A 24,548-nucleotide genomic window follows, 5' to 3' on the forward strand; every position below is an offset into this window, starting at 1 on the left:
ATGTCGGAAGACGGTCAGATGGAAGTGGAGTCCCCAACAATCGAAAAAGAGTTGAGTGAAAATGAATACATTATTTTAATTTTAATTATTCTAGGGGTTTGTATCTCGGGTTTTTCTGATTTCGACACATCTCACGGTTACTTTAGAGTTATTTTGGAAATAAATATGTCCTTCGAACTTGTATTGCTGGCAAAACGTGACGAAGATCAAAAGAGGCATTGGTCATTCGGTAGACTTAAACCGACGGTGAAAGAAAATTAGTGTTTATTCGCAACAGAGTCATTACAATAAATAAGTGATTGGATATATCTAATGTCTGTAGACACTGTTTCCTTGTAACCGGAGCCAAGGTACAAATTTCATAACATGTCTGTATGTTCTGTTCTAGAATGTTCCATGGCGTTTTCGTAATTTCATGTCGTTGGACTTACTCAGTTACTGATATTGTATATTTTCATATGGTTTCGTGTTAATTAAAGTCCAATTATTTTGACTGAGTGTCGATTGTTATGATGCTAGTGTGTCAAGTCGATTAACCATAGTAACTGAATTATTACTTGCACTGATATTAAAAGTGAAACTGAAAGGTAAAAATGTCGTTTTCAAAGTATTTTTTCTTGCTTCGGACGCGATTCTGCACATTAACTGGGAAAATAAATAGGAATTAGGATGTGTCCATAGTTTAAAGCAGTAAACTTACTGTTGATTCCTTATTGGTCTAATTACATTAAGAAATTAACGATTGTACCATGTTTGGTAACTACAAATTAATGTACATTGTACACTATGTAAGCTGTAAAACCAGAACCAGTACTCTACCATACTCTATTTATTATATACTTTGATTTACTGAGAATATCATTCCATGAACAGTAAGAATCATTTTGTGACTGGTTTCCTTGAAATAGTTGGTGGCTCATGACTACCTAACTGAACACCATGCTAGAGACCAGCCACATGTAGGATGTCAAAAACACTGTATTGTACTCCTTTCCGTTCACATGCTGTTTGATCATTGAAAGCAATATACAACACTGAGGAAAATATAGCTAGAAATAAATGTAATTCAGGTTTACCATATACATCTAATAGAAATATGTCAACAAGTCTAACAAATGTACAAGCAAAGTATCTGTCTTTCACATAGCACATCCTCCTCACACATTTCAGATTTCTGGTACAAGTCTGGCTTTTTCATACACTTTGAAAGAAAGAACACTTAGATGTATATTTTGATCAAGACAAACTTTGTCTGATAGTGAAAATATTAACATAAATCAATGCACATAAAAAAAAAAATCATTAAGTAGTTGTAATTTAGAGAGTGTGTGTACTCTTATAGTCATCCAGACAAAGTGTGGATACAGAGATTTAAAAACCGGGAGAGAGGGGCCTTTGACATACAGGACACTGATGGGGTTTTAGGATACTTTAAATGCAAACCAGATAACACTTTCGGAAGGTAACTGAAACGTGAACTAGATGTCAGATTACCTGTCAATGCTCTATTCATTACATGATGATATTTCAAGATGCTAGTAGAGGTATTTTATATGTAGGACTCCACTATAGACAAGAAGACTCTGAAGTATTGTCATTTAAGAAAAATTAATAAATCATTTCAAAAAATTTCAGATAACTAATGTCAATTCATTTTGAGTTGTAAAAATCATGACATGTCTTTTATTTTCTTTCTCTACTTTTTCAGTCCCTCAATATACGCAGAAGAAAAGAAAGAGGAAGGAAATGTCTTCTACAAGAACCGGCAATACATAGATGCTCTAAATTGCTACTCTAAAGCCATAGGTAAATACAGAGACATGCCCATAATTGTAATATTTCCAATCTCTCTTGAAAAATATTAGAGAATTTATTTCAGTTTAATGTACTTCACGCTTACAGACTCCGTCCATGTAAAACCGATTCTTCTTTTGCAGGACCCATAAGGAATGAGATAATTTTATGATATGTATCTTTTTTATACCAATATTGTAAGTACATACTCAAGATCATTCAGCTGAAATAAAAGATCACATGGGAAATAAAGCATTTTGATGCTCCATAATGTCATTCAATATTAAGGTGTACTAAAATGTGTAGTACTTCGATGTAGTATCATACATCAGAAGTGTTAGTTCTCTTAGATTATTTTGTACAGATTGGGTTGAAATGTAATGCTCCATTTTTACTTTAATGTCCTGTTTTGTGAATTCCCACAACAACCTTAACCAAAGGTTTTCCTCTTTGTAAAGACTGAAAAGGAAAAATTCTTTTGAAAGTCAGATATAACAGATGGCATGATAACATACAGTAATAAATTATCTGTTCGGCGACTTGATATAAAATCATACATTTTTGTTGGGCTTATTTATTTCATAGTTTTACAAAATTTGCAATTTCTTTAGCGCTCGATTTTGTGGAGAAATCTTGTTCACGATATCAAATGGTTATATTATCCATGTCAAGTTTTATGTTTATCTTTTCCTGGACACTTCAACAGAAATAAACCTCTGACAAACATTAATATTTTCACAGTATGTTAATGTATTCTATGGAATCTATATCCAATATATATACTGTATTTCAGAACTATGTCCAACATGTGCAGCCTACTACGGGAACAGAGCAGCCACCTATATGATGCTGTACAAGTACCTGGAAGCCCTGGAAGATGCACGTCAGTCAGTACGACTGGACAGCGCCTTCGTAAAGGTACCTAGCTTGCCCTCACTTTCAATAACTACGACCTATTCATAGGTTTCTAGTTCTATGTTACCCCCTGTATCTCCGTAGATCTCTTCTTTTTTTTATATATATTAATGTAAACTTTATTAAATTCCAAACAGAAATATAAACGCAACAAAGCAAGTATATCATCGAAGGAACAGGAATTGGAAACAAGTTGATAACAACTTATATACTGTAAATCCATTTTTATATATTGACCTTTGGGTGCTTTTGCATCAGATTTGCAAAAAATGCACAGTTCTTGTAGAGTATCAGTTATGGGATAATTTGCATGACAATCCATGCAACTTTAACTGTATTAATGTTGAGGTCAAAAATGATTTCGTAAAAGATGGAAGTGATACAAGTCTAGATAGCCCTGTGTGAGTGGAAGCTCATTACATATTTAAAAAATCTTTCAACCATTCTAGTATATGTTAACCATAACATTTATTTTCAACCTTAAAGGGATACGTCAGAGAGGGGAAATGTCACCTGGCACTAGGAGACCCTGTTGCTGCTGGGAGATGCTATCAACAAGTCTTAATGCTGGAGCCTAATAACAGCACTGCACTAACTGATGTAAGGAATTGTCTTCATCAATTTACATACTATCCAGTGTTTGAAGGAAATTTCTTCAGCAATTCTTCCTTAACAATTATATAACTAAGACAGATGGATTGTGAACATAAAATTTAAGCAATAAAATGTGTAAATATATATTATAAATGAAATAAGAAAAGTTCCCAGCATATAACTGGAAAATTCTGTAACTTATAACTACAAAACTTTGTAAAATTTTGTCAACATATCCGACTTGTGCTTTAAATGTCCCATTGCCAAAAGGGAAATTTCATTTTCCTCTGTCGATCTGTTAAGATTTCTTTATAGTAGTAGGAGTGCAGGAAAAGCATTCTAAAGTCCACTGTCAATTGTTCAGGTCAGCTTTGAGGCAAGGAATAGCTTGTTGTTATCCTTGGTTGTTGTAAGAGATGGTTATTGTTAGAAGCTATGTAATAACCACAATATATTGACAAGTATTTCAATGCAGCAAATAACAATATATGATGTCTTTATTGCAGATGGCCCTTGCAGATCATGTGAAAAAATTTGAAGAGATAGCAGAAGCCGATTTCAAGAAAGGAGATTACAGAAAGGTAATGATGATAAATACACAGTTTAGAGTATCAGTACCAAGTTAAAAAGGTGGATGTCACATTGTTTTTTACCACATTTTTGTGAACATATTTAGTGATGCAATCTTCAGGAATTCAACCAGTGGTTTTTGGGACTTATTCTTTGAACCCTGTAATATGATTTCCTCCCTCAAATTTTGAGAACTCCTTCTTTTTTCAGTATAGGGACTCATCAAAAGTGTACCTGACTTGACAGATTCACCAAAATTTTTATGACTATTTCTAGATGACTCAAGTATCTTAAAGAAATTCATGATTTTTTTTTATATTTTAGGTGTTATATTGTATGGATAGATGTATAGAACAATGTCCAGCATGTGTAAAATTCAGAATAAGAAAAGCTGAGGTGCTAGCTTTACTCGGTCGATACCAGGAATCACAAGAGTTTGCTAAGTAAGTCTTATTTATTTCTATAATGTTATACAGTTTTTGAAACAACTTAGATTATTGCACTGACAATTTAAGTATGCATCTGAGTTTTAAAGTGAAATTGCTTACATAGACATTGCTATGAAGCAAACAATGCCATTTTGTTAAAAAAAAATTGGATGAAATGTTCTTGTTTAACTTTTATGATATTTTAGGTTTCATTGCTTCAATGTTTAATTTTACTTCACATTAAAAAAATACTTCACCTATTTTTTCTCAACATCCATATCTTTAAGGGATAATTTTCTTTTTCAGTGATTTTAAATTTTTTTCTCCATTTCTTCTTTCAGTGATATATTACGCAAAGACGGTATGAATGCTGATGCTATACATGTACGAGGGATGTGTTTATACTACCAAGATAACATAGACAAAGCTTTTCAGCATTTCCAGCAAGTTCTGAGACTAGCACCAGACCATCAAAAAGCCAGGGAAATATACAGGGTAATTTTCAAAATATTGACAACTTTGTTTACAGTTACCTCCCTTATTACATATCAGAAATATTTGGATTTGGTACGGCTTGTCATTTTTGACACAGCAAGAAAAATACCTTATTTACTGAGTATGGTTGTCTTATTTCTTATGAAAATGCTAACCACATCTTAAATTTTTTTCGTTATGAAAATGATTCAGATGTGAATGCAAAAAGTCAAAATGTTAGTCTTGTTCTCAGTTTCAATACCAAACATCCTCCCCTTGAAAATTTTATATGCTTTATTCTCACCACATCTGAACTTGTCATTGGTATCAATAATGTTGGTAGGCAAAACTAAGGAATGGTGAACGGTATGTTGGATATTTACAATTTCTTGAAAAATTTGGGGAAAAATTCTTGAACTTCTTTACAGCATAACATAGTATAATTTTTTTCTCTCACATTTTGTTTTTGCAGAAAGCCAAAGCCTTAATAGCGAAGAAAGAAGAAGGAAACAAAGAATTTCGGTCAGGAAATCTACAGGCAGCTTTTGACTTATACACAGAGGCATTAGCCATTGACCCTAACAATAAATTCACAAATTCTAAACTTTACTTCAACAGAGCAACAGTTGGTTCAAAGGTGAGTTTGTTAAATTATTGTTAAAATAACACATTATTGTTTTAAATGGACTGCTAGATATCTGTTATACTTTACCCTACCTAGTGTATATGAATATAAATACAGTGAAACCACCCTGTTAATTAGTGCTTGTTGGGACTAGGCGATGGTTGTGATACAGAATAGTAGTCGTAACATTAAAGAGACTAATACCAAGATCGATAATGAAAAAAGGGACTGAAAAAAGTGCCCATACTAGGGTGGTGGTCATAATATTGATGTGGTTGTTAGGTGAAGTTTCACTGTATATCTATGATTTCTCTTGTACACTTACACTCCGACTAGTGCATAAGTATATGATCAGGCAGGCAGTACCACTGCTGCCAAAAGCATAATATATATACACACACACACACACATGATTTACACATTACCTGTTGTTGGACTGTAACAGGGTAATCCCCAGTTCTACATTTAAAACTGTTTTTGGGAAAAAATTGATTCTTAAATGTCCTTTTTGAATCCTAATCATTTTGACCTATATCTTCCTTTGGAACTTTTTCTACTTTATATATTTTTATCTTTAACTTTGATATTTTTGTGATTTAAGCTTTATGACTGTTTGACTGGATTCATTTACTTAACAATCGATCTTGCCCTTCTTTGTTTGAGACTTAATGCTAATCAGATATTTTTTCATTTTTTTTTTCTACAGTTAAACAAAATAGAGGAAGCCATTGCTGATTGTACAAGAGCAGTAGACCTAGATGACACATACTTGAAAGCTTATCTACGGCGTGCAAAATGGTAAGAACTTCATATCCTTCCTCGCATAGAAAATACCTGTATGTTTTGTGGAGACTTTACATGTCCATTTTTAATTGACAGTTACATGGATACAGAACAATATGATGATGCTGTCCGAGATTATGAAAAAATTCTGAAGTTGGACAAAAGTCAAGGTAGGTTACTCTATGATTCTGCATTATGGTAATTAATGTGTATTGAAATGTTTTTGATGGGCTTTTTTTAATGATATAAATGTTGCCTTCTGAAATCCGTATATGTCATGAATAAAGAATTACTTGTGAACAGATAAAATGATTTGAAAGTAGAGTATGTCATTTCATTTGTTTCCTTTTGAAATATTTAATGGTTTTTTTCTTTTGTGTATTTTTAGAAAATAAACGATTACTACAAGAAGCAAAATTAGAATTAAAGAAGAGTAAACGGAAAGACTATTACAAAATCTTAGGAATAGGAAAAACAGCAACAGTGGATGAGATAAAGAAAGCATACAGGAAGCGAGCGTTAGTGCATCACCCTGGTAAGTTAAGACACCAGCCTCTTGTTCAATTCCTAGAATACAGATAGCTGGTCATACCCCACCAGCATGACAGTACTTCTATTAGCTGTAATCTAACTCTACGGGGAATGCAACATTGAGGCTGAGGGATTTATCCACTAATCAGACCTGATGCAGCAATATGTAAAACCAGACACCAAGAGGACTCAACAATTTGGCTGCTTTGGAGTGAATTTTTAATCACAGTTTGCTATATCAGTGATTAATCTACATATGCGTTCCGATTCCTGTACTCATAGAATTTTTGAGAAAAGTTAAATTTTCCATTGCAGAACCCATTATTTTTAAGCAATAAAAGTTAAAAGGACTTGTGAAAATAAATTGTAGATTGATCACTGACTGTATGGAACGGAGGTTTTTGCTTGGGGATTAATTTGTTTTGGTCAGGATGGAGAGAATTTCAGAGACTGATTTTGTAAGATTTCATTGTACAATAACTCATTGGTGTTGCATAACCAGGCCCAAACAACAACAAAAACAAGACTATATTGATGTTGAATATATTGCTGTTTCCAGTGATAATTTTCACCATATGCCAATATCTGCTTTTAGCCAACAAAGTTTTCAATATCTGTGTATATTATTACTATTAAGTCTATCAGTAATATCAAGGTATATAAAAGATAGTTTTGAAGTAAAAGTAGTTAGATGGAACAGATATTAATAGAATTGAATATTACTTCTGTCTTTCTTTCCTTATAATTCTGGGATAGGATTAAGCTAAATTATGTTTCTTTGTGTATTAAGCAGATGTATCCTGCTTTGAAGGAAGTCAGGTTTATTCAGTGTGTTTCTAGTCTGTCCATTTATTGGTCAAATTTTTCCAGGAAATATGTTCATAAATATTTTAGGATGCTATAGTCATAAAAACAAAGTTATGTTATTTAATTCTCACTACTGCAGTTCCTTATTAAGGTCAATGATTAGAAATATCACACACATAATCCAGTGATTTATTTGCCCTAGTTTACTGTCTCAAAAGGGTGTTGTTTTCCCAAAATGAAACAAAATTCAGGAATATTTTTGCAGTATTAAAAATTATGCTATATTTTCCCAATTCAATAAGGAACAGGCTGCTGTAAAATTAACATTGAAAAAACACAGTAATTATTAACATTTGTTTGATATAGATATATACATAGAGGACCCCAACATTTGAATATCAATAATTTCATTTTAATAATTTTTGTCAAGGACTATAGGTCCCAGACTTGTTTAACCTAAAAGCACTGATCACATTTGTTTGGTGTGTTTGCAGATCGTCACAGTCATGATACACCAGATGTACAAAAGGAAGAAGAGAAAAAATTTAAAGAAGTAGGGGAAGCTTATGCAGTATTGTCTGATGAACGTAAAAAGAGCAGATATGATTCAGGGGCTGATATTGATGAGTTGGAGGGAGGTGCTGGATTTGGTATGTATTTTTGTGTGAATGTAGATTGAAACTTGATCAGAGGTATTTTTGTTGATAAAAAGATGGCAGTGTTATTTAAGCCAACAATCTCAATACAAAATACCATTCACGTACAGTCTGTCCCTACAGTGTAGGTTCAAAGTGACTCAAAGTTCTTAAATATAAATTGTCATATAAATGTTACTGCAAGTCTTGTGAATGATGCAATATGTTGTGTCTGTCTGTCCTTCCGTATGTCCGTCCCCACATACATTATCTTGTCAGAGGATCTATCTTTTGTAACTAGAACTTCACAATAGGGGCATATGTAGACATAGGTGAGACAATGTGTTATTTACTGAAAAACTTTGACCTTTGACCTAACTAGGCATTTGAATTGATTCAAATTACCTGGATAGTATTATTATTTATTGGCGGAGGATATTCAAATGGATTCCATACGTCCATAGATCCATCCAGATGCAGCTTTCCACATGATATCTTTTGAAGGATGGGCCAGAATTTGATGAAACTTGGTTGGTACTTTTGCTACCTTAATCACTTGCCCAAGATTAAATAATGGTGAATTTTAAGCATATTTAATGAGGCTGCTGTGACCTGATTGACTGATATCTTTTGGCACTTTAACTTAATGCTTTCCACATTTCACCTTTTGATCTTTTGATGGAACAAAAGAATTATGATGAGACTTGCTTGAATGACTTGTTACCTTAACTCCTTATTCAAGTTTGATTATCGGCAAATTCTGTGCATATTTAATGAGGCTGCTGTGGCCTGATTGGCTGATATCTTTTCAAGTTTTCCATGTTGCTCACTTAAAATGTATATATTTTACAAATGAACGTAGGTGGGGAATCTTGATGATGATGTCCTTGTTGCTATCTCAAACTTCTGATGTCATTATCTAAAATTGGCGGTATTACTGATTCTTTCCACATACCACTAGTGCAATTAAGTAACATGATATATTTGTAAACTGGCACAACTTCCTGGTATATGTTAGCAGATTAACATACAACAGTAATAATAACACTGTTCCTTACAGAATACGGCTGGCTTCTCAAACATTCATTGACTAGAATTATTTCCAGCACAAATTAATCATCTGTGTGTCGTGGACTGTAATTCATAAAAAAATTTTGTTTTGAATAGTATTTAATTCATGACCTGATGTAGAAGTATACATTTATGTATCAGTTTTCTGGAGACTGTTACATGCCTATTAACTTGGGTAGCTATCATTCATCTTGTGTATAAGGAAAAGTATGTAGAGAGACGGTGGCATTAATGTATCAGAATTTACATGTGTTCTGTCAAATGTCTTTTTCAGACTTTGGAGTGGATCCTAACCAGATATTTCAGACGTTTTTCTCCAGTGGTGCAGGTCCTGGAGGGTTTAGCTTTGGTGGAGCCCAACAAGGAGGCGGTATTCCAGGGGGATTTACTTTTCAGTTTGGTTAACATGATCTATCATCTTATTCTTGGTAAAACAAATGTTTCAATCACCTGTGATGGGTTTTATGATGTCATGAACACCTGATCACATTGAAATGAAGACCATGTCCAGGTCTTGACATTCACAAAGTTCTGAGGATTCCAACAGAGAAAGAAACACAATCAACTCTCAACTGGGTGTTTGGTTTATTTTCGAGTGCAAATGTTGAACTTTGAATTGTTCAGAGGAAAACAAAACAAACTAGTAAATGAAGTCACGTATTCAACTACATCCCAGAGATGAATACTTGGTGACTTGCTCAGCAGTCACAAAGTCTGATAATCTCTCAACTCAAAAAGGTCAGCGAGGGTATGGAAAGTGAATTTGTTTATTAAAGACTGTTCTTCAGTAAATAGACATGCTGTTTGAGGAAATGACAGGTAGACACATTGTTACACCACAGACTGTAATTGCATTTTAAATTAAAACTTAGTATAATACATTTTGTACTACTTATAATTCATATGGTAATAAGTGCATTCCTTGTAATAAGCCCTACTGTATCTATAGCCTTTCTGTAGGATTACCAACAAATGTTGTAACATTGTCTTGTGAAAAACCCACCCCCTGACTTTGGGGTAGAGATAATATGTTGGCCCCTGGTCTTATTGTCCTGGAATAAGCCTGTTCCTGACTTTGAGTTTGAGGAAATGAGTTGGCCCCTGGTCTTATTGCCCTGGAATAAGCCTGCTCCTGACTTTTAGGAAATGGGTTGGCCCCTGGTCTTATTGCCCTGGAATAAGCCTGCTCCTGACTTTGAGGAAATGTGTCGGGTTTTGTGCTTATTGTAGGATTTGTATGGTAATTATTTAATAGTCTAAATACATCTTACTTGAATCTAAATGATACTTGAAGTCCTGGGATGGGATGGGTGTTATAGTGGAATAGCTCTGAACATACCTTCATAGAAATTTTATGACGGCAAAAGAGACCTGATCCTGGTGATTCAGCACACTTCACATAGTAATGTGTGACAGACTGGTTCTCGGGTAGATCCATGGGTGGATTCTGTAGATTTTACAAGTCAAATACTATTTAAGGATACTTGGCACCTCAAGAACAAGTTATGGTAAACCTGCAGTTAGTTTGAATAAGCAAATATGAAAATGTATTAACAATAATTTTCTGCCTAGTGATTGTTGGACCCTTCCTATTCTTGTTTCACTTACAATTCAAATTTCCGGTACTCCAATTCATCTAGAGATTGTATATATGCCTAATTATTGATAGCTAAGTTACAGGGATATTGGGGTGGTACATATCATTCCATGTTGTCACTCTTCACATGGACAGTAAGCACTGTTGGTAGTGGGTTGTAGGTCATAAGCAACTCATACTGACAAATTATACACATACATTTCTTATAAGTAGCATTGATTAAGTGTGATTTCTTCGATGTCTTGCTGTCACAGCATGCTCACACCAGTTGACGCAACTGGATACCCCAAATTCATATTATAAGCAGTTTGTTTACAGAACACAGAATGTTGGCAAATGTATTGTCAAAGAACAACAGTCAATATCCATATTTATTGTCAAATAAACAGATTGTAAGTCTCATAGATGCATTTTGTAACCAATAATTAAATGATTTTGATAAACATTAATTTGTAGTCATATGTGTATCACTCTGTATACTAATATATCAATGCTTACTTCTGTCGATACATGCAGATTTTTGATGGGGGGGGGGGTGGGGGGTGTTGCATGGTTTCTTGGTTGTGATATTCAATTTGATGAAGAACGAAATGAAAATCACCATTTCTTATCAGTCAATTGTTAAGGGTTCAAAAGATAATGTATTGGACCTACTGTGTCAATATCCTAATCTTGTTGACTTTACAAGGCTTTTCTTTGTTGTGATTTTTGATGGTGTCTACAATGATGGTTCACACTCCGATTTACTTTCAAAAGCATAATTTTGTATCATTTCATTCAATTTAACAACATTTGATTTTGTTTTGACTGATGGAAAGTTAACCATATTTTGTCTACATGTTTCAGTCTATTAATGGGCCAAAAGATTGTAAACCTTACTTTCTTGGGGTGTCAAGTATTCTACATTTACTAGTCTTTATATGTTTCTTTATATGTATCTTGTGAGCGTTGAATGTATTCACAATGTTTATTTTTCTTAAGTACTGGAAAAAAATAGTACAGTACATGTTCATCAACAGCTGTCTGCAATGCATGTCTCAAGAGTATGTTAAGGAATAATGTGGTGAATAATTGTCAGTGTAATTAAGTTATATCTGGAGTGATCATAAAACAGTCAAACATGTGTTATAAAAATCATTACATGGAATATAAAGATCATTAGGAGACCCGGTGAATCTGTAGTAGATAGGATATCACACTTTTGTTATCATAGTTCTGGTAACATGACAAAAAATACTGGAAAAATCATTAACATACATTGTACTCCATTATATGCATACATCATACTGTTTGTTATATGAGCATTTAGATTTTACATTAATTATTTCTATATTGATTGATAAACAAATATTATTTTCAAGGGATTCTGCTTTCAGCTACCTTTAGGGATGGAATTAGAGAAGTAAACATAGACACCATGAAAACCAGATTAATTACAAAAAGCAAACAAAGAAAAATTATGACATTAATGAAAAAAAATCCATTTTGTTGAAAACTTTTGGTATCACTGAACAAATTGATCTATTTTACAGTAAACCAGATTTTATGGAATAGAAATTTTTGAAATACAACCAGTAGGAGATTAAAGTGTGATGTTCTAATGACTACATCCTCACTTTTCATCAGACAAATGACCAGTGTGAAGCATGCTAGCTCTGACATACAGAGTGTGTGAGATGTGAAGGAATCAACCATTTTTTTAGGTGGTATAATTTTATGTACACTAAGGTATAAAAGAGTGACAGGATGGTAAAACGATTGTAGAAAATGGTACTTATGTATTGTAGTTGATTCAGCCACACTTTGTTTAACACTTGGTTGTAGATGTTCATAATTAAACTAGATTTTAGTTTAAATAATTCATTATCATTAGGCAGTGTTTATTCTTAAAATTCTGTAATCCAGTTCACCAGGGTGTATTATAAATATGTCTTTTTTTCTGATCCAGATATACACAAGTATGAAAAGAAAAATTCTGCAGATGATCAAACGAAAAAATCTCATGTCTCCACAATCTAAGCTCTACATGACCTTGTTAAACATGTAGTTTATGTGCTTGTCATAACAGTTGTACTAAAACCTCACATAAAGCTGTAAACATGTCTGTTTTGTTTCCTGTTGCATAAAACAAGCTGACCTTAATGGTCTTTAGACTTCAAATGCAACCAAATCAAGTTGTGTGAATACATTTCCACAAGTGTATACACTCATGATCTGTGAAATTCTAAAATTATTGCACTGCAGAACCAACTTGCCAGGATTCTAGAATTGAATATTGTTGCTGCAAAAATGTTAAACGTTCATTAGACAAAACGGCTATGTACTACTCACTGCAATTGTGTAAAGCTGTGCCCTGCTATTGGTAGATTATTGCTTCTGTACCTGTACAATACATTAGAATTGTACGTTAGATCATGTGTTCAACAATTTTATGGAAAAAAGAAAGTTAAATATTTATTTTGTACAGACTAGGGAGGACATATGTTGTGTTAAACTGTGTAACAGTGTTGTATTAGATGTGTATACATGTTAGTGAAAATGTTGTGAAAGTAACTTTAAATTTGAAGGATTTGGACTCAAGTTGATAAATGAGGTCTCAATAATCATATATATAAGAGAAAATAATACTGTGTTTTGAGAGGAATCACAATTTCAATAATATGTTCCAAAATCTACTATATAAGGAGCAGCTAAGAATGTATGCTTGGATTCATATTGAGCAAACTCACTGTTTTTTGTGCTTATTTAATAAATTTTCATGAAATGTCTTGACACAGGTCTCCCGGTACAATCATTTGTTTATTTATCAACCTGATACCATAATGAAAAGATAATGTTGGTAGGAAAGACTTCTGTATTCATACTAATGTGAATGGTCGGAAATTTGTGATTGATTGAAGTCTACTTGTGCTCTTTTTTTTAATGTTTGGTTTAGTCTACAGGAGTTATTTATTTACTGGGTGTTCTGTTCTGGTTTATCATTCTTTGGGATTGATTATTGAAGTGTGAAAAAGAAAAATTCGGTTTGATATTACTTAAACCGATATATTCATTTTTTTTTTATCACTATTGACAATATGTTTATTATTGTTTGCTCAATAAAACCAAAATTAAACATTCAAAATTTAGAAATCCTCACTTTAAAGTGCATTTTTAACTTGCTCATTTTTCATTCTTTCCGTTTTTGTTAATTAACTAAAACGTTTACAGTTTTGTTTTTATACACTAATATAGCCTGTATACAAATATTTTTTCTACAAGATCCATTCAACAGACTTATAAACAAGTTGTTATAAATCACTTACCAAAACAATGTTTTATCTTTCAAAACAACACTTTCTCTCAAGCACTATAAAATGTGAGTTATGGAAACATATGGAACATTGAATTATCCGTGCTGATATGTTGAGTAGTTTTTCCATTCTTGAAGTGTATTTTGTTGGTCAATAGGCTAGCTTCATTTCTCTTGACAGCTTTAGGAATTGATAAGATATATTTATTTTCTATAAGAAACAAAGGCAGATTACCGGTTTAAACAGAATCTGACATAAAAATAGATGAATTTAGGATAGACTGAAGACATAACTGTAGAGCTCAGTTATAAGATTGAGGAGCATTGATTACAATCATATTTATTTTATTATTGTTATTTTCATTTCTATGAAATCACCAACCTCTATATTATTGGATGTTTCATTTTCTCCGTTAAAATGTTTGGAATTTTTTGCACGGATCTTTCATCAATCATTTGACATGCACAGATTGTCATGTGATATGTCATATGGCAAGTAAAATGTCGGATCATGTGACTGAGCTGAAGATAGGTACCTGAAACATTTAGTTTTGTCAGCCATGAGATGAGAATAGGATAGATGTGGTTGATGTGAGTGCGACTTGGGTTGGTGTGAATGTGTTTTATGAGAGTGAAGATTGAGTGAATGACATTTTTATATCACTGTGATGATGTATATAAACAACCTGTACAATATGACGTCACAGAAATAAAGAATCGACAAATGTTTAAATTGACTGTGTTCTTTTCATAGTAGACATTGAAGTGGAAACCTTATTACTCCAAACACATATCACAATAATCTTAACACCAAAAGGATCATGATGTCAGCCATGGTAAATGCTTTAAATAAAAATGGCCAATTCCTTAATATTTACACAAAATTTGGCTGTAAAATATGATGAACAAGGGCCTAATTGAGGCACAATGTACGCCCGTCGCCAGTCTTCGATGGTGAAGCAGTATTTGACTGAATAACGAAGTTGTCTTGGAATAATCTGAAAATCATTTTGGGGAGTTTTAGCCACGTCATACCACCATTTGCTAATATAGTATGTGAACTAAGGGGGAATAACTCCGAAACGATGCATGCGAGGCAGGCAATTTTTTATACGCGACACTCGGTGACCTTGAGATATATATGTGTACAAAGTATGGTGACAATAGACCAAGGACACACACAGGTATGGCCCGGACAAGGAAAGTTTACGACGGACGGGCAGACAACGCCATACCATAATACGTCCCGTCATACGACGGGCGTATAGAAAATACTCGAGTTATTGAGGGGAAACCTATTTTGTAAATGTACCAAGGGCCATAACTCTGTAATTATTGGGCGGAAAATTTTGGTTATCGAACTTGACCTGGCTTTTATTGGTAATAAACCTTCATGTGAAGTTTCAAATTAATCTGTAAAAAACATTCACGAGTTATCGATCGGAAACCTATTTTGAAAACGTACCAAGGGCCATAACTCTGTAAATAATGGGCGAAAAATTTTGGTTATCGAAATCGATCTGGCTTTTATGGTAATAAACCTTCATATGAAGTTTCAAATTAATCTGTAAAAATTATTCAAGTTATCGAACGGAAACCGATGTGCGGCCGCCCGCCAGCCCGCGTGAAAACATAATACGTCCCGTCTTTCGACGGGCTTATAAAAAGCAACAAGCAAGTCTTTACCCGGGGAGGTGTACTAGCGTCATAATTCAATAAATTTCGCAATTTTCAAATATTTGATAACTTCGGAGCATGTTCTTATTGTATATCATCGTCATTACATATGTTCTATATTTCTGATTTCCCTAGTCTGACTAAAATTGTTACCGTTATCGTGGATTTGTATAATATCAACCGCTGATTTATTCTACTGATAAATTTTCATGGTGTATACTTAATGTATTACCTAAAGTTTAAACATCAAACTAAATTGAACACAAATTACAAGGAAATATAAGCATCATTTGATTTATTTTGTCGATAAAGACAAAACGACATCATTTTCATTGTGCTTGTTGTCGCCTCGTGGCATTTTTCTTCTTTGGAGGTTTGGGGACTGGAAGGTCCAACTTCTTTTTTTCTGGTTTTGGACACCGAGGAGACTTTTTGGGCAAGAACCCCGTCAATATATCGGGTACCATATTTAATATCTGCAAATTGAAAATGGCGATGTTTGTATATTGGAGAGATATGTTTTTAATGTTTGAACAGTTTTATATTAAGTTTTCAATATTAAATAAATTAAACTTTTTTCGAACAATTAGGGCGATTTGTCCGTTTTTATCGCTGGTAGATATCGAGTAATTATAAAACTATTATGGTGAACAAAGCGGACAGCTGATCGCGAGGGCATCATTTTTTCCCCGAAACATTTTTTTATGGAATTAAACATATTTGTGGTAAAAATCGCATCATTTACACTAATGTTGTTGACTTTTTTTATTGATGGCATATAATATCTCAAAACATTTAGAAAAAAAGCGATAAAAAATAAACCCAACCTCTAGTGTGTCCTTACAAAATCCAGCTTGGGCAGCCATGAACTGACTGTACTGTTCTGCCACAAAACGACGTTGTCTGTAAAAGCAAATATATGGTGAGGCTAATATCGGTGTTCTGCTGGCGACGCCACATTCTCGGCACATTCCTACATCACACTTTATCAAACGTGAACTATCGTGATTAAAATGAGTGTTCGTTGTTTTCTAAATTCAAAACTGATATTATTTAAATGATTATTCCAAAGTCAGTAAAAGTTAAAGAATTGGATTAAACATTCGTCAGGAGGATACCGTACTCTGGACATGATAAGAGAGAAGGGGGTGGGGGGAAACATTGGAAAGAGAGAATAGGGTTTTTCGTTTTCTCAGAAGAAGGTTTATATCGAACGTCAGTAGGTTGCGTGCAATATTTCTTATTTCCTATATAGAATAATATCACTCATACGAACCCAAGCTGTATTTCCTTTATCCGTATCACCAAACATCGGTCGATGTCAAGACATTCGGCAAGCTTTGTCTCCATATGATGCCGCGCCTTAAAAAAAAGACGTTCGGTGTTAGAACGACCCCTTGAGGAAACCCATTAAGGCGATTAGATATTTCATTAAAATCAATGAACACTTTCTCAAAATCACTCGTTCGTTCATTGCACAGTACTCCTGACCGTGAATGGTAATATAATGTAGGAAGGTCATGCACCATGCCACTTGAAGAATGTAGCTTGAAGAAAGAGGGGGATTTGTGAATCTGTGTAAAACCTATCATTCTTGCAGCATGGAGAGAGGTTTACAAGGCCCGACAGAGGGGTATCTTATTACGTTAGAATCTGACTGAAAAATGAGGATCTGACCAAACGTCGGCCCGTCCGCAGCAAAATCCCTACACGCATTAAGTTGAAGTGAAAAAGGAGTCACGTTTGATTATAAAGTGTGTGAACATTACCTATAAGTTAAAATATTAAGAAGCTAAAGCAGACAAGATATTATTAAAGTTACATACCTTTGCCTTCTCTGACTTCTTCACCATGAAACTTTCATCTTGTTTCTGCGTAAGAAATAATTTATCAATAATGATACGAGCAGTTTAAGTCATACTTTTATAACCAGGCACTTTGTTCAAAATTGCGAGAGAACAGATTGAAATAATGGTCGTAGTCATGACAACAGTGTTTATTTTGTATTGGTGGATGGATTACCTTAACGTTAGCCCTCAGCTCGGCGTATTCTTTCCTAGTTTTCTTACGAAGGTCAATTGCTTTCTAAAAAAAGGAATAAAACAAACATATAAAAAATTGACCATGTGACCGTGACCTTTGACCTACACTTGAAAAATATTTATATTTGCCATAGCTATTGCATCATAAGAAGTATGGCTTTCATATTTGGCATGTGTGTTCCTTGTGCTATGCCCTTTCTGGTGGTACCAAAATTGTTTGACCATGTCCCCTTGACCGCGACCTTTGACCTACATTTGAAAAACGTAAACATTGACCTTAACTATTGTATTGTAAGACATAAGTGTTACACAAAGTGTGCCTTCAATTAGCACATTCATTACACAGTACAATCTCACTTCCGAATTTTGTTGCAATCGGAAACATTATTTTTCATGAAAACATCTTGTTTCTATTACTGCACACGTAATAAAAGCAATGTGTTTTTTCCATTACGTAAACACGTCATTTCTGTAATGAATATATATATATGTATTATCTGCCTACGCGACATTTATTATGCGAGCGCATAATAGAAAAATACACTAATTAAGTTCCCATTCCTGTATGTTCGGAGGGGACTTCAGCTATGTTTTTTTTTTAAGTTTCGTCCTTCAAAGGGCTTCATCTTTTAGTCCCTTCTTCATAAAACGTAACACATATTTAATCCACGGGAAGTTGCAGACCGTTATATAATCACTACATCACAGAGGCTAAATCAAAGTCTTCCACTACAACGATCTCTTACGATTTTGTTTCAACAGTGATAGTTCGCAGTGATTTCCTTGCATCAGAGAAAGGTTCTTAAAGATCTCTGGGACCACGACTAATTATCTTCTAATAGATGGTCTGTGGTAATGTATTATCCTGACAAGCTGAACAAATATCCTTTATGGTTCTTTACAACTTTAAACGTGATGGCTCCTTGTTATCACGTAGATCAGTATCTGTTTTCTTTTTCCAAGAAATCACAGTTTGAATAGCATGACCCTATATGTCTGTCATTTTTACGGCGAACATATACTCGTACATTTGAACTTAATTTACACCTTGATATAAAACAGAATACATCGGATCGAAGTAAATACCGATATCGTTTGTGTTGTTGTTTTGCGTTCTGACTAGACTAACATTGGAAGTAAGGCGAGGTCATCTATTTGGGGAAAAAATAAGTATATGACATTCATAACAAGTCAAGGTTCAATGGAACTATTTTAACTTACCAGTACCATGTAGAATTGTTCTCCAAAGTGTTTGAAACCTCTTCCCATCTTCTGGATATCGATTTCCAATATTGACCATAGCTGTGCTTGGTCCTGTGTAAACAAAAAGAAAAAAAATAAACAATATGATTCCGAGTTTAGTGTATATAACAACAACAACAACAACAACAACAACAACAACAACAACAACAACGACGACGACGACGACGACGACAACGACAACAACAACAACAACATATGATAGGCATGAAACAAACACGGGTGGTCGGATGGCGCAATGTTTACTCCCTCGCCTTTCAGCTGGCCGTTCGGGGTTCGAATCCTGGAACGGACGTGAAAATAATGGGGTCACCTGCCTATCGACGTGGGTTTTCCCTGGGTATTGCGGTTTCCTCCCACAGTAAGGCCCCTCGCGCGCTACATTAATTTACATTGAATTGCTTTAATATATATAGTTTTAAGACAAAAACGTTATAAGTGAAAAGATACGTCATTTGTACGCTTCCCTGAATAGCACGTGTGTTCATATACACTGTGTGTGGTTTGTATACCCTGGCGAAAACAAAAACATTTCCGCTCGCGTGAACAACAGGAAGTTAATTAATCTAAATTACCAGAACGACAAAACGTTTTGTCATTTAAAATTAGATGTATGATAATACTATCATCCTGCTCATTGTCTTACCTCTAACAGAGCTGCGAATTCCTCAACACGAGGCCACGACTTGTCACAAAGGGAGGTAACTGTTTTGTTGATACCGTCAACCACAATCTTCATGCTTCGAGACCCTTTCATATAATTGTCAAGTTCTTTTCCCATCTGCTGGAAAGCCGTCTGCAATAACGCACGATACAGTTACACGCAAATATATTCATCTTTTGTAATTTAGCAATATACTTCATTCATTACAAAAATATAAGGAAAAACGACCCCTTTCTTAGAAATATACGAGAGGCCCAATGAGTCTGAATCGCTTGCCTGTTCTGTAGCTTACAAAGAGGACTTTGTCACTTTATTAATTCAGTTTCTTCCACCTCGACAGACTTGCTAATACATCAGTAGCATGACTAAGGGTTTGTGAAAAGAAGTTACTAGTTCATAACATTTGATTTCTGTGGCCTGACATCCCTCCATCCTGGCACGCTACAGACCCAATATCAGTACCCTGGGATTTCCGGTTAATGGGAAGTTGTTTGAATTTGTTAGCACATTTGGCCTTGTGACAATGAAAGCAGGCCAAGGTCATTCATTTGAACAAATTTAACTACCCTTCATCCCGGTACGATACAGGCATAATATCAGTGGCACAAGCTTTTTGCTTATTGAGAAGAAATTATTTGAAGGTGAAGGAAAATGTTGACGCCAGACGACAGATGCCGCGCCATGACATAGACTCATTTGCCTTTCGGGGAGGTGAGCTAATAAGGAGCAATACTCCTGAATATCCTTAAAATCAATATGGAAAAAAGAAACAAAAATAATGTCCTCATCTTTCCGTTTTGTTTTGCCACTTACCGCCTGACGGAGAAAGGACGGGAGGAGGACCTCCAGCTCCTTGGTATCCGAACTGGACGTTGATTCGCTGGCTACTGGAGAAGTGGCCATCTGCATGGTAAAACACAACGTTAAGAAATAAAATCACAACCCTTGGACGAAGTCGTCTCTCCCATCCGATTTATCCATTAATCGATGTATCTTCTTATACACAGTGACCAGATAATTATGAGGGCTGTTTTTGTTTTTCAGAAAACCTTTTTTTCAGACACACAGTAGTGTGTAAACTTAACCAAAAACAAAGGTAACACTATTTTGTATTGAAAGTTGTTGATTAATCAAGCCATTTAAAATTCTTTACCAACCATGTACGAATAAATTAATTGATAAATATAACTGCTGTCATGGTTAATTGCTAAAACATTGCGTTCAGTTGGTTTTATTAAAAGACGTTGTGTTCGATTTCAATCGTAACTCCAGTCGCAATGGGTACAACCATCGATTGTGAGGCAAACATCATTGTAGCATCGTCGTATAGATGTCGCTGATAATTCGATCATCGCTCGTGGCTAACCTGCTGTAAATTTGACGGCTAATTTTTATGTTACGTGTTAACGAAGAATGTCCCAATTAGTTACAAATCAAGAGCCAATCAAACCTGTTTTATATTCTACTTTTTGAAATTTTTACTGATGCGACTAGCTCTGGTTTGCGTAAGCGCGCAAACCTGCTGGAAAATGGCGCCAACGCCATGGCGTCTGAAGAATAGCAAACCGCTGGGCCAAAATGTTCGTCCCGGTAGCGACTGAATATTTAACTAATGTTTACCACAGTAAGTCTGGTACGAGATCCCCCACAAATATCGCCCCATACCATTACAATTCAGCTGCCAGAGCGCTCCCGTTCTGTGACGCAGCAGTTTGCAAGACGCTCTGCTCGTCTTCTCCACACGCCCACAACAATGTATAGTTGTTGAGCCCAAACAGTTAACGAAACCAATAGTCAAGGTAACGTCACAACAAAATAGGTCCAATATAGGGACGTCGTGCTGTCCATTACTAGGCTTTCCTTAGAACAGATACACGATACCCAATCAATGTACTTGTTGCCTCTGCTGTAAATACGTCGACCATTCCTAGCGGTCTTTTTGTAGGGGTCGTCGCTATGTGGGCGGTCGGATGTTGACCAAGTTTGATTTAAGCGACATACATACAACAGGTGGTTAATTGTCTGAATACTGAAACCAAAATATCGAAGCCGAGACTTTCCAGCCTGTATCATGCCTACAGCTTTTCCCTTCTGTATTTGTAACAGCCGGAACATAATTGGTGAATTCATAGTCCTGAGAATCTAAGGAACAGATGTCAGTTTGATTTTTTGAAACGTGAAATCAACATTTAAACTTGACCTTGTAACCTTGAAAATCAAACGTGTCAGTGATAGTATGACCCTTCAAATGAAGTCGAAGCTTGATCTAAATCCCCCAGGGAATTAAGCCGCTAAAATGCCGGCACGAGTTTCCTGAAAATAGTAATATTGACCTTGACATTGTGCTTACAATCCAGAAACTCAAAACAATATTGGATGTAATAGTCCTTAAATAATTGTGTAATGAATTGATTGAAATTCCTTAAGAAATGAAGCCGCTTGAGCGCTGATAAAGATGTTTTGATCCGAGAACTCTGAAATTCAAACTTGCCCAGATTATAAGGGTCATTAATAAGGGTGTACATTTTGATAAAAAAATGAAGTTACAAATGTGCTGTATCAGTCACCTTGATCTTGACCGTAAAACCCCGAGATTCATTCTGCGAGATATGATTAGTTATACTGCTCTTTTAATAATGAGTAAAGCTTGGTTAAAATTCCTTAAAGAGTTTATCTACACTCTATAACGTCCTATCAGCAGCTAGACTCAATAAAGGACGGCCTCTCGATGTATGTGAGATGAGTTATGTGCATGTGGTTTGGGAGGCTATATTTGTGAAAGCCTCCTTGTGACGGTGCGGAAATGAAGCTGACCTTATAGTGTTATCTCACGGAAGCATACTGCAGCAGGAGATCCCATCCCGTCACATATAATGAAATCGGGCAAACCAGTGGCCACACTACCACAATAATTAGACTCTGATATGTCAGGGGAACAATCCAAAACCCTTTCGGCCAAAAGGCAGTCTCAAGGGAGACCTTAGGAAGAATTAAGGGCTTGAAAAAGAAGTCACAAGTTTAGATGTCTCTAACGACTACGTAATGGGGACAGTAGGTACGTCCTACATACAGGGGAAAAGTCGATAGAATGCTGACAAGGATAGATGTTACAGGAACATCAAGGAACACAGCAATATATATAGAATTGCTGCACTGGACACAATTTAAATACAGACAAACCAAGACCTTAAATTGACTAACTCGATTCTTTCTGATGGCGTGTCCATAGGATTGACTCTGTTTCCTTAGTAATTTCTATGGCTGGTCCCGGACGAAATAAAGTTAAAAAACAGAATTAGCCTGCCGAGAAATCAGTCCTCGCCATATTAGTAGTTGCATTCTTAAGTTTTTCATCAGGTAACTGAATAATTGTACCGGAAACCTTACCTTGGTGTACTTCAGACAAAAGCTCGTTCACATCGGTTGTCATAGACCAACCATTGATGACGTCATAATACCATACTCGCTGTAAATGTATGACGTCATAAAGAATACACGTTATTCTAAAGCATCAACGTGATTCTTTATTCCGCAACTGACGTTATCACCGACGGAACACACTGACATATATATTTTTTTATTTGACAGTACATTGTATCCGTTTCTTGTTGTACCAGTAAACTGTGTCCGTTTGTAATTGTACCAGTAAACTGTGTCCGTATGTTATTGTACCAGTACACTGTGTCCGTTTGTAATTGTACCAGTAAACTGTGTTCGTTTGTTATTGTACCAGTACACTGTGTCTGTGTTATTGTACCAGTAAACTGTGACCGTTTGTAATTGTACCAGTAAACTGTGTCCGTTTGTAATTGTACCAGTAAACTGTGTCCGTTTGTCATTGTACCAGTAAACTGTGTCCGTTTGTCATTGTACCAGTAAACTGTTATCATTTTATTTTCTGGATACAGTGTGACGTAATTGTCCGAATATACATTGGCCCATTCGACTCAGTCCTCGTGTTCATTTCTTATTCAGCTATGACCTATGTCCTTGTCCCGGCTTTGACCGCTGAAGCAATATGTTATTTTCCTTGTAAGCTCTTGCCTTTGTCGTAAGGTCGGTATCTCCCCTTGAGTCATGGAACAACTTTACCTACATTCTATCCTAATTAGGAATAAAATACATTTGGGTGTCAGCGCGCACGTGCTGATCGGGGTATTAAAACTAAAGAGCTGGGTAGGCGGGAAGTAGATAGTCTAACATTTCTACCCATTCACATTCAGTAAAACTTGTAGCATTTTGTTAATCAAAGTCAAGTTGATATTTTTGGCGATTTGCGTGCCTCTGTTTTGAAATTTAATTAAAACAGAAATTTTATCAAACTTGGCCGCAATGAGCAATTAAGAGTTTTTTTTATCGCCATGTAATACAGATTTCCGGGGTCTATCTCCGTTTTTTCTGTGCGGCTGATTTCAAGTCGCAGGATTGTTAAGCGTTGAAGTGAGGAAGGATTTTTCCAGAGTTGAAGAGGTAAATGTTCGTTCAAACCACGTACGCATCTGTTAAAACAATGTTTATACTCAATGTATTGATGTACTCTGCTCTCTTGAAATTACTGAGATTAATTAAACGCCGACAGGCTACACAGTAGAATTATTAATAGACGCTTTGTGTCGTTTGTACTAAGCGTTGAGAGGACTTTGTAATCAGTTAAGGATTTTGGCTATTTTTCCTTAACGGTGCAGGATCTACCAAAGCATATTACATGTCCTGTTAGATGCGAATGATCCACCCCCACCTTTAGACCCCGGGGAGGGGATTGTTGGGAAAATCCCGATATTTCTCGTTT

General features: G+C 35.2%; 2 protein-coding genes across 2 annotated transcripts; one reads left to right on the forward strand and one right to left on the reverse strand.

The window, feature by feature from the left end:
• Positions 1–11,349, forward strand: LOC132555832 (dnaJ homolog subfamily C member 7-like). Its single transcript, XM_060220192.1, has 13 exons — positions 1–50; positions 1,709–1,806; positions 2,588–2,712; positions 3,196–3,309; positions 3,810–3,884; positions 4,198–4,316; positions 4,643–4,796; positions 5,248–5,412; positions 6,107–6,198; positions 6,280–6,353; positions 6,572–6,718; positions 8,016–8,171; positions 9,502–11,349. Exons 1-13 carry the CDS (start codon positions 1–3, stop codon positions 9,630–9,632), a joined length of 1,500 nt encoding a protein of 499 aa, XP_060076175.1. The 3' UTR covers positions 9,633–11,349.
• Positions 11,350–16,122: 4,773 nt separating this feature from the next.
• On the reverse strand, positions 16,123–20,662 carry LOC132555859 (uncharacterized). Its single transcript, XM_060220219.1, has 8 exons — positions 20,573–20,662; positions 19,742–19,891; positions 19,057–19,149; positions 17,816–17,878; positions 17,620–17,664; positions 17,070–17,155; positions 16,621–16,696; positions 16,123–16,269 (listed from the first exon to the last, which is right to left on the reverse strand). The coding sequence occupies exons 1-8, from the start codon at positions 20,660–20,662 to the stop codon at positions 16,123–16,125; spliced, it is 750 nt and encodes a 249-aa protein (XP_060076202.1).
• Positions 20,663–24,548: the final 3,886 nt, after the last annotated feature.

Source organism: Ylistrum balloti, unplaced genomic scaffold (genome assembly GCF_031769215.1).
Source record: "Ylistrum balloti isolate Yb309-2 unplaced genomic scaffold, AGI_CSIRO_Ybal_v1 Utg370520, whole genome shotgun sequence".
Classification (NCBI taxonomy): Eukaryota; Metazoa; Mollusca; class Bivalvia; order Pectinida; family Pectinidae; genus Ylistrum; species Ylistrum balloti.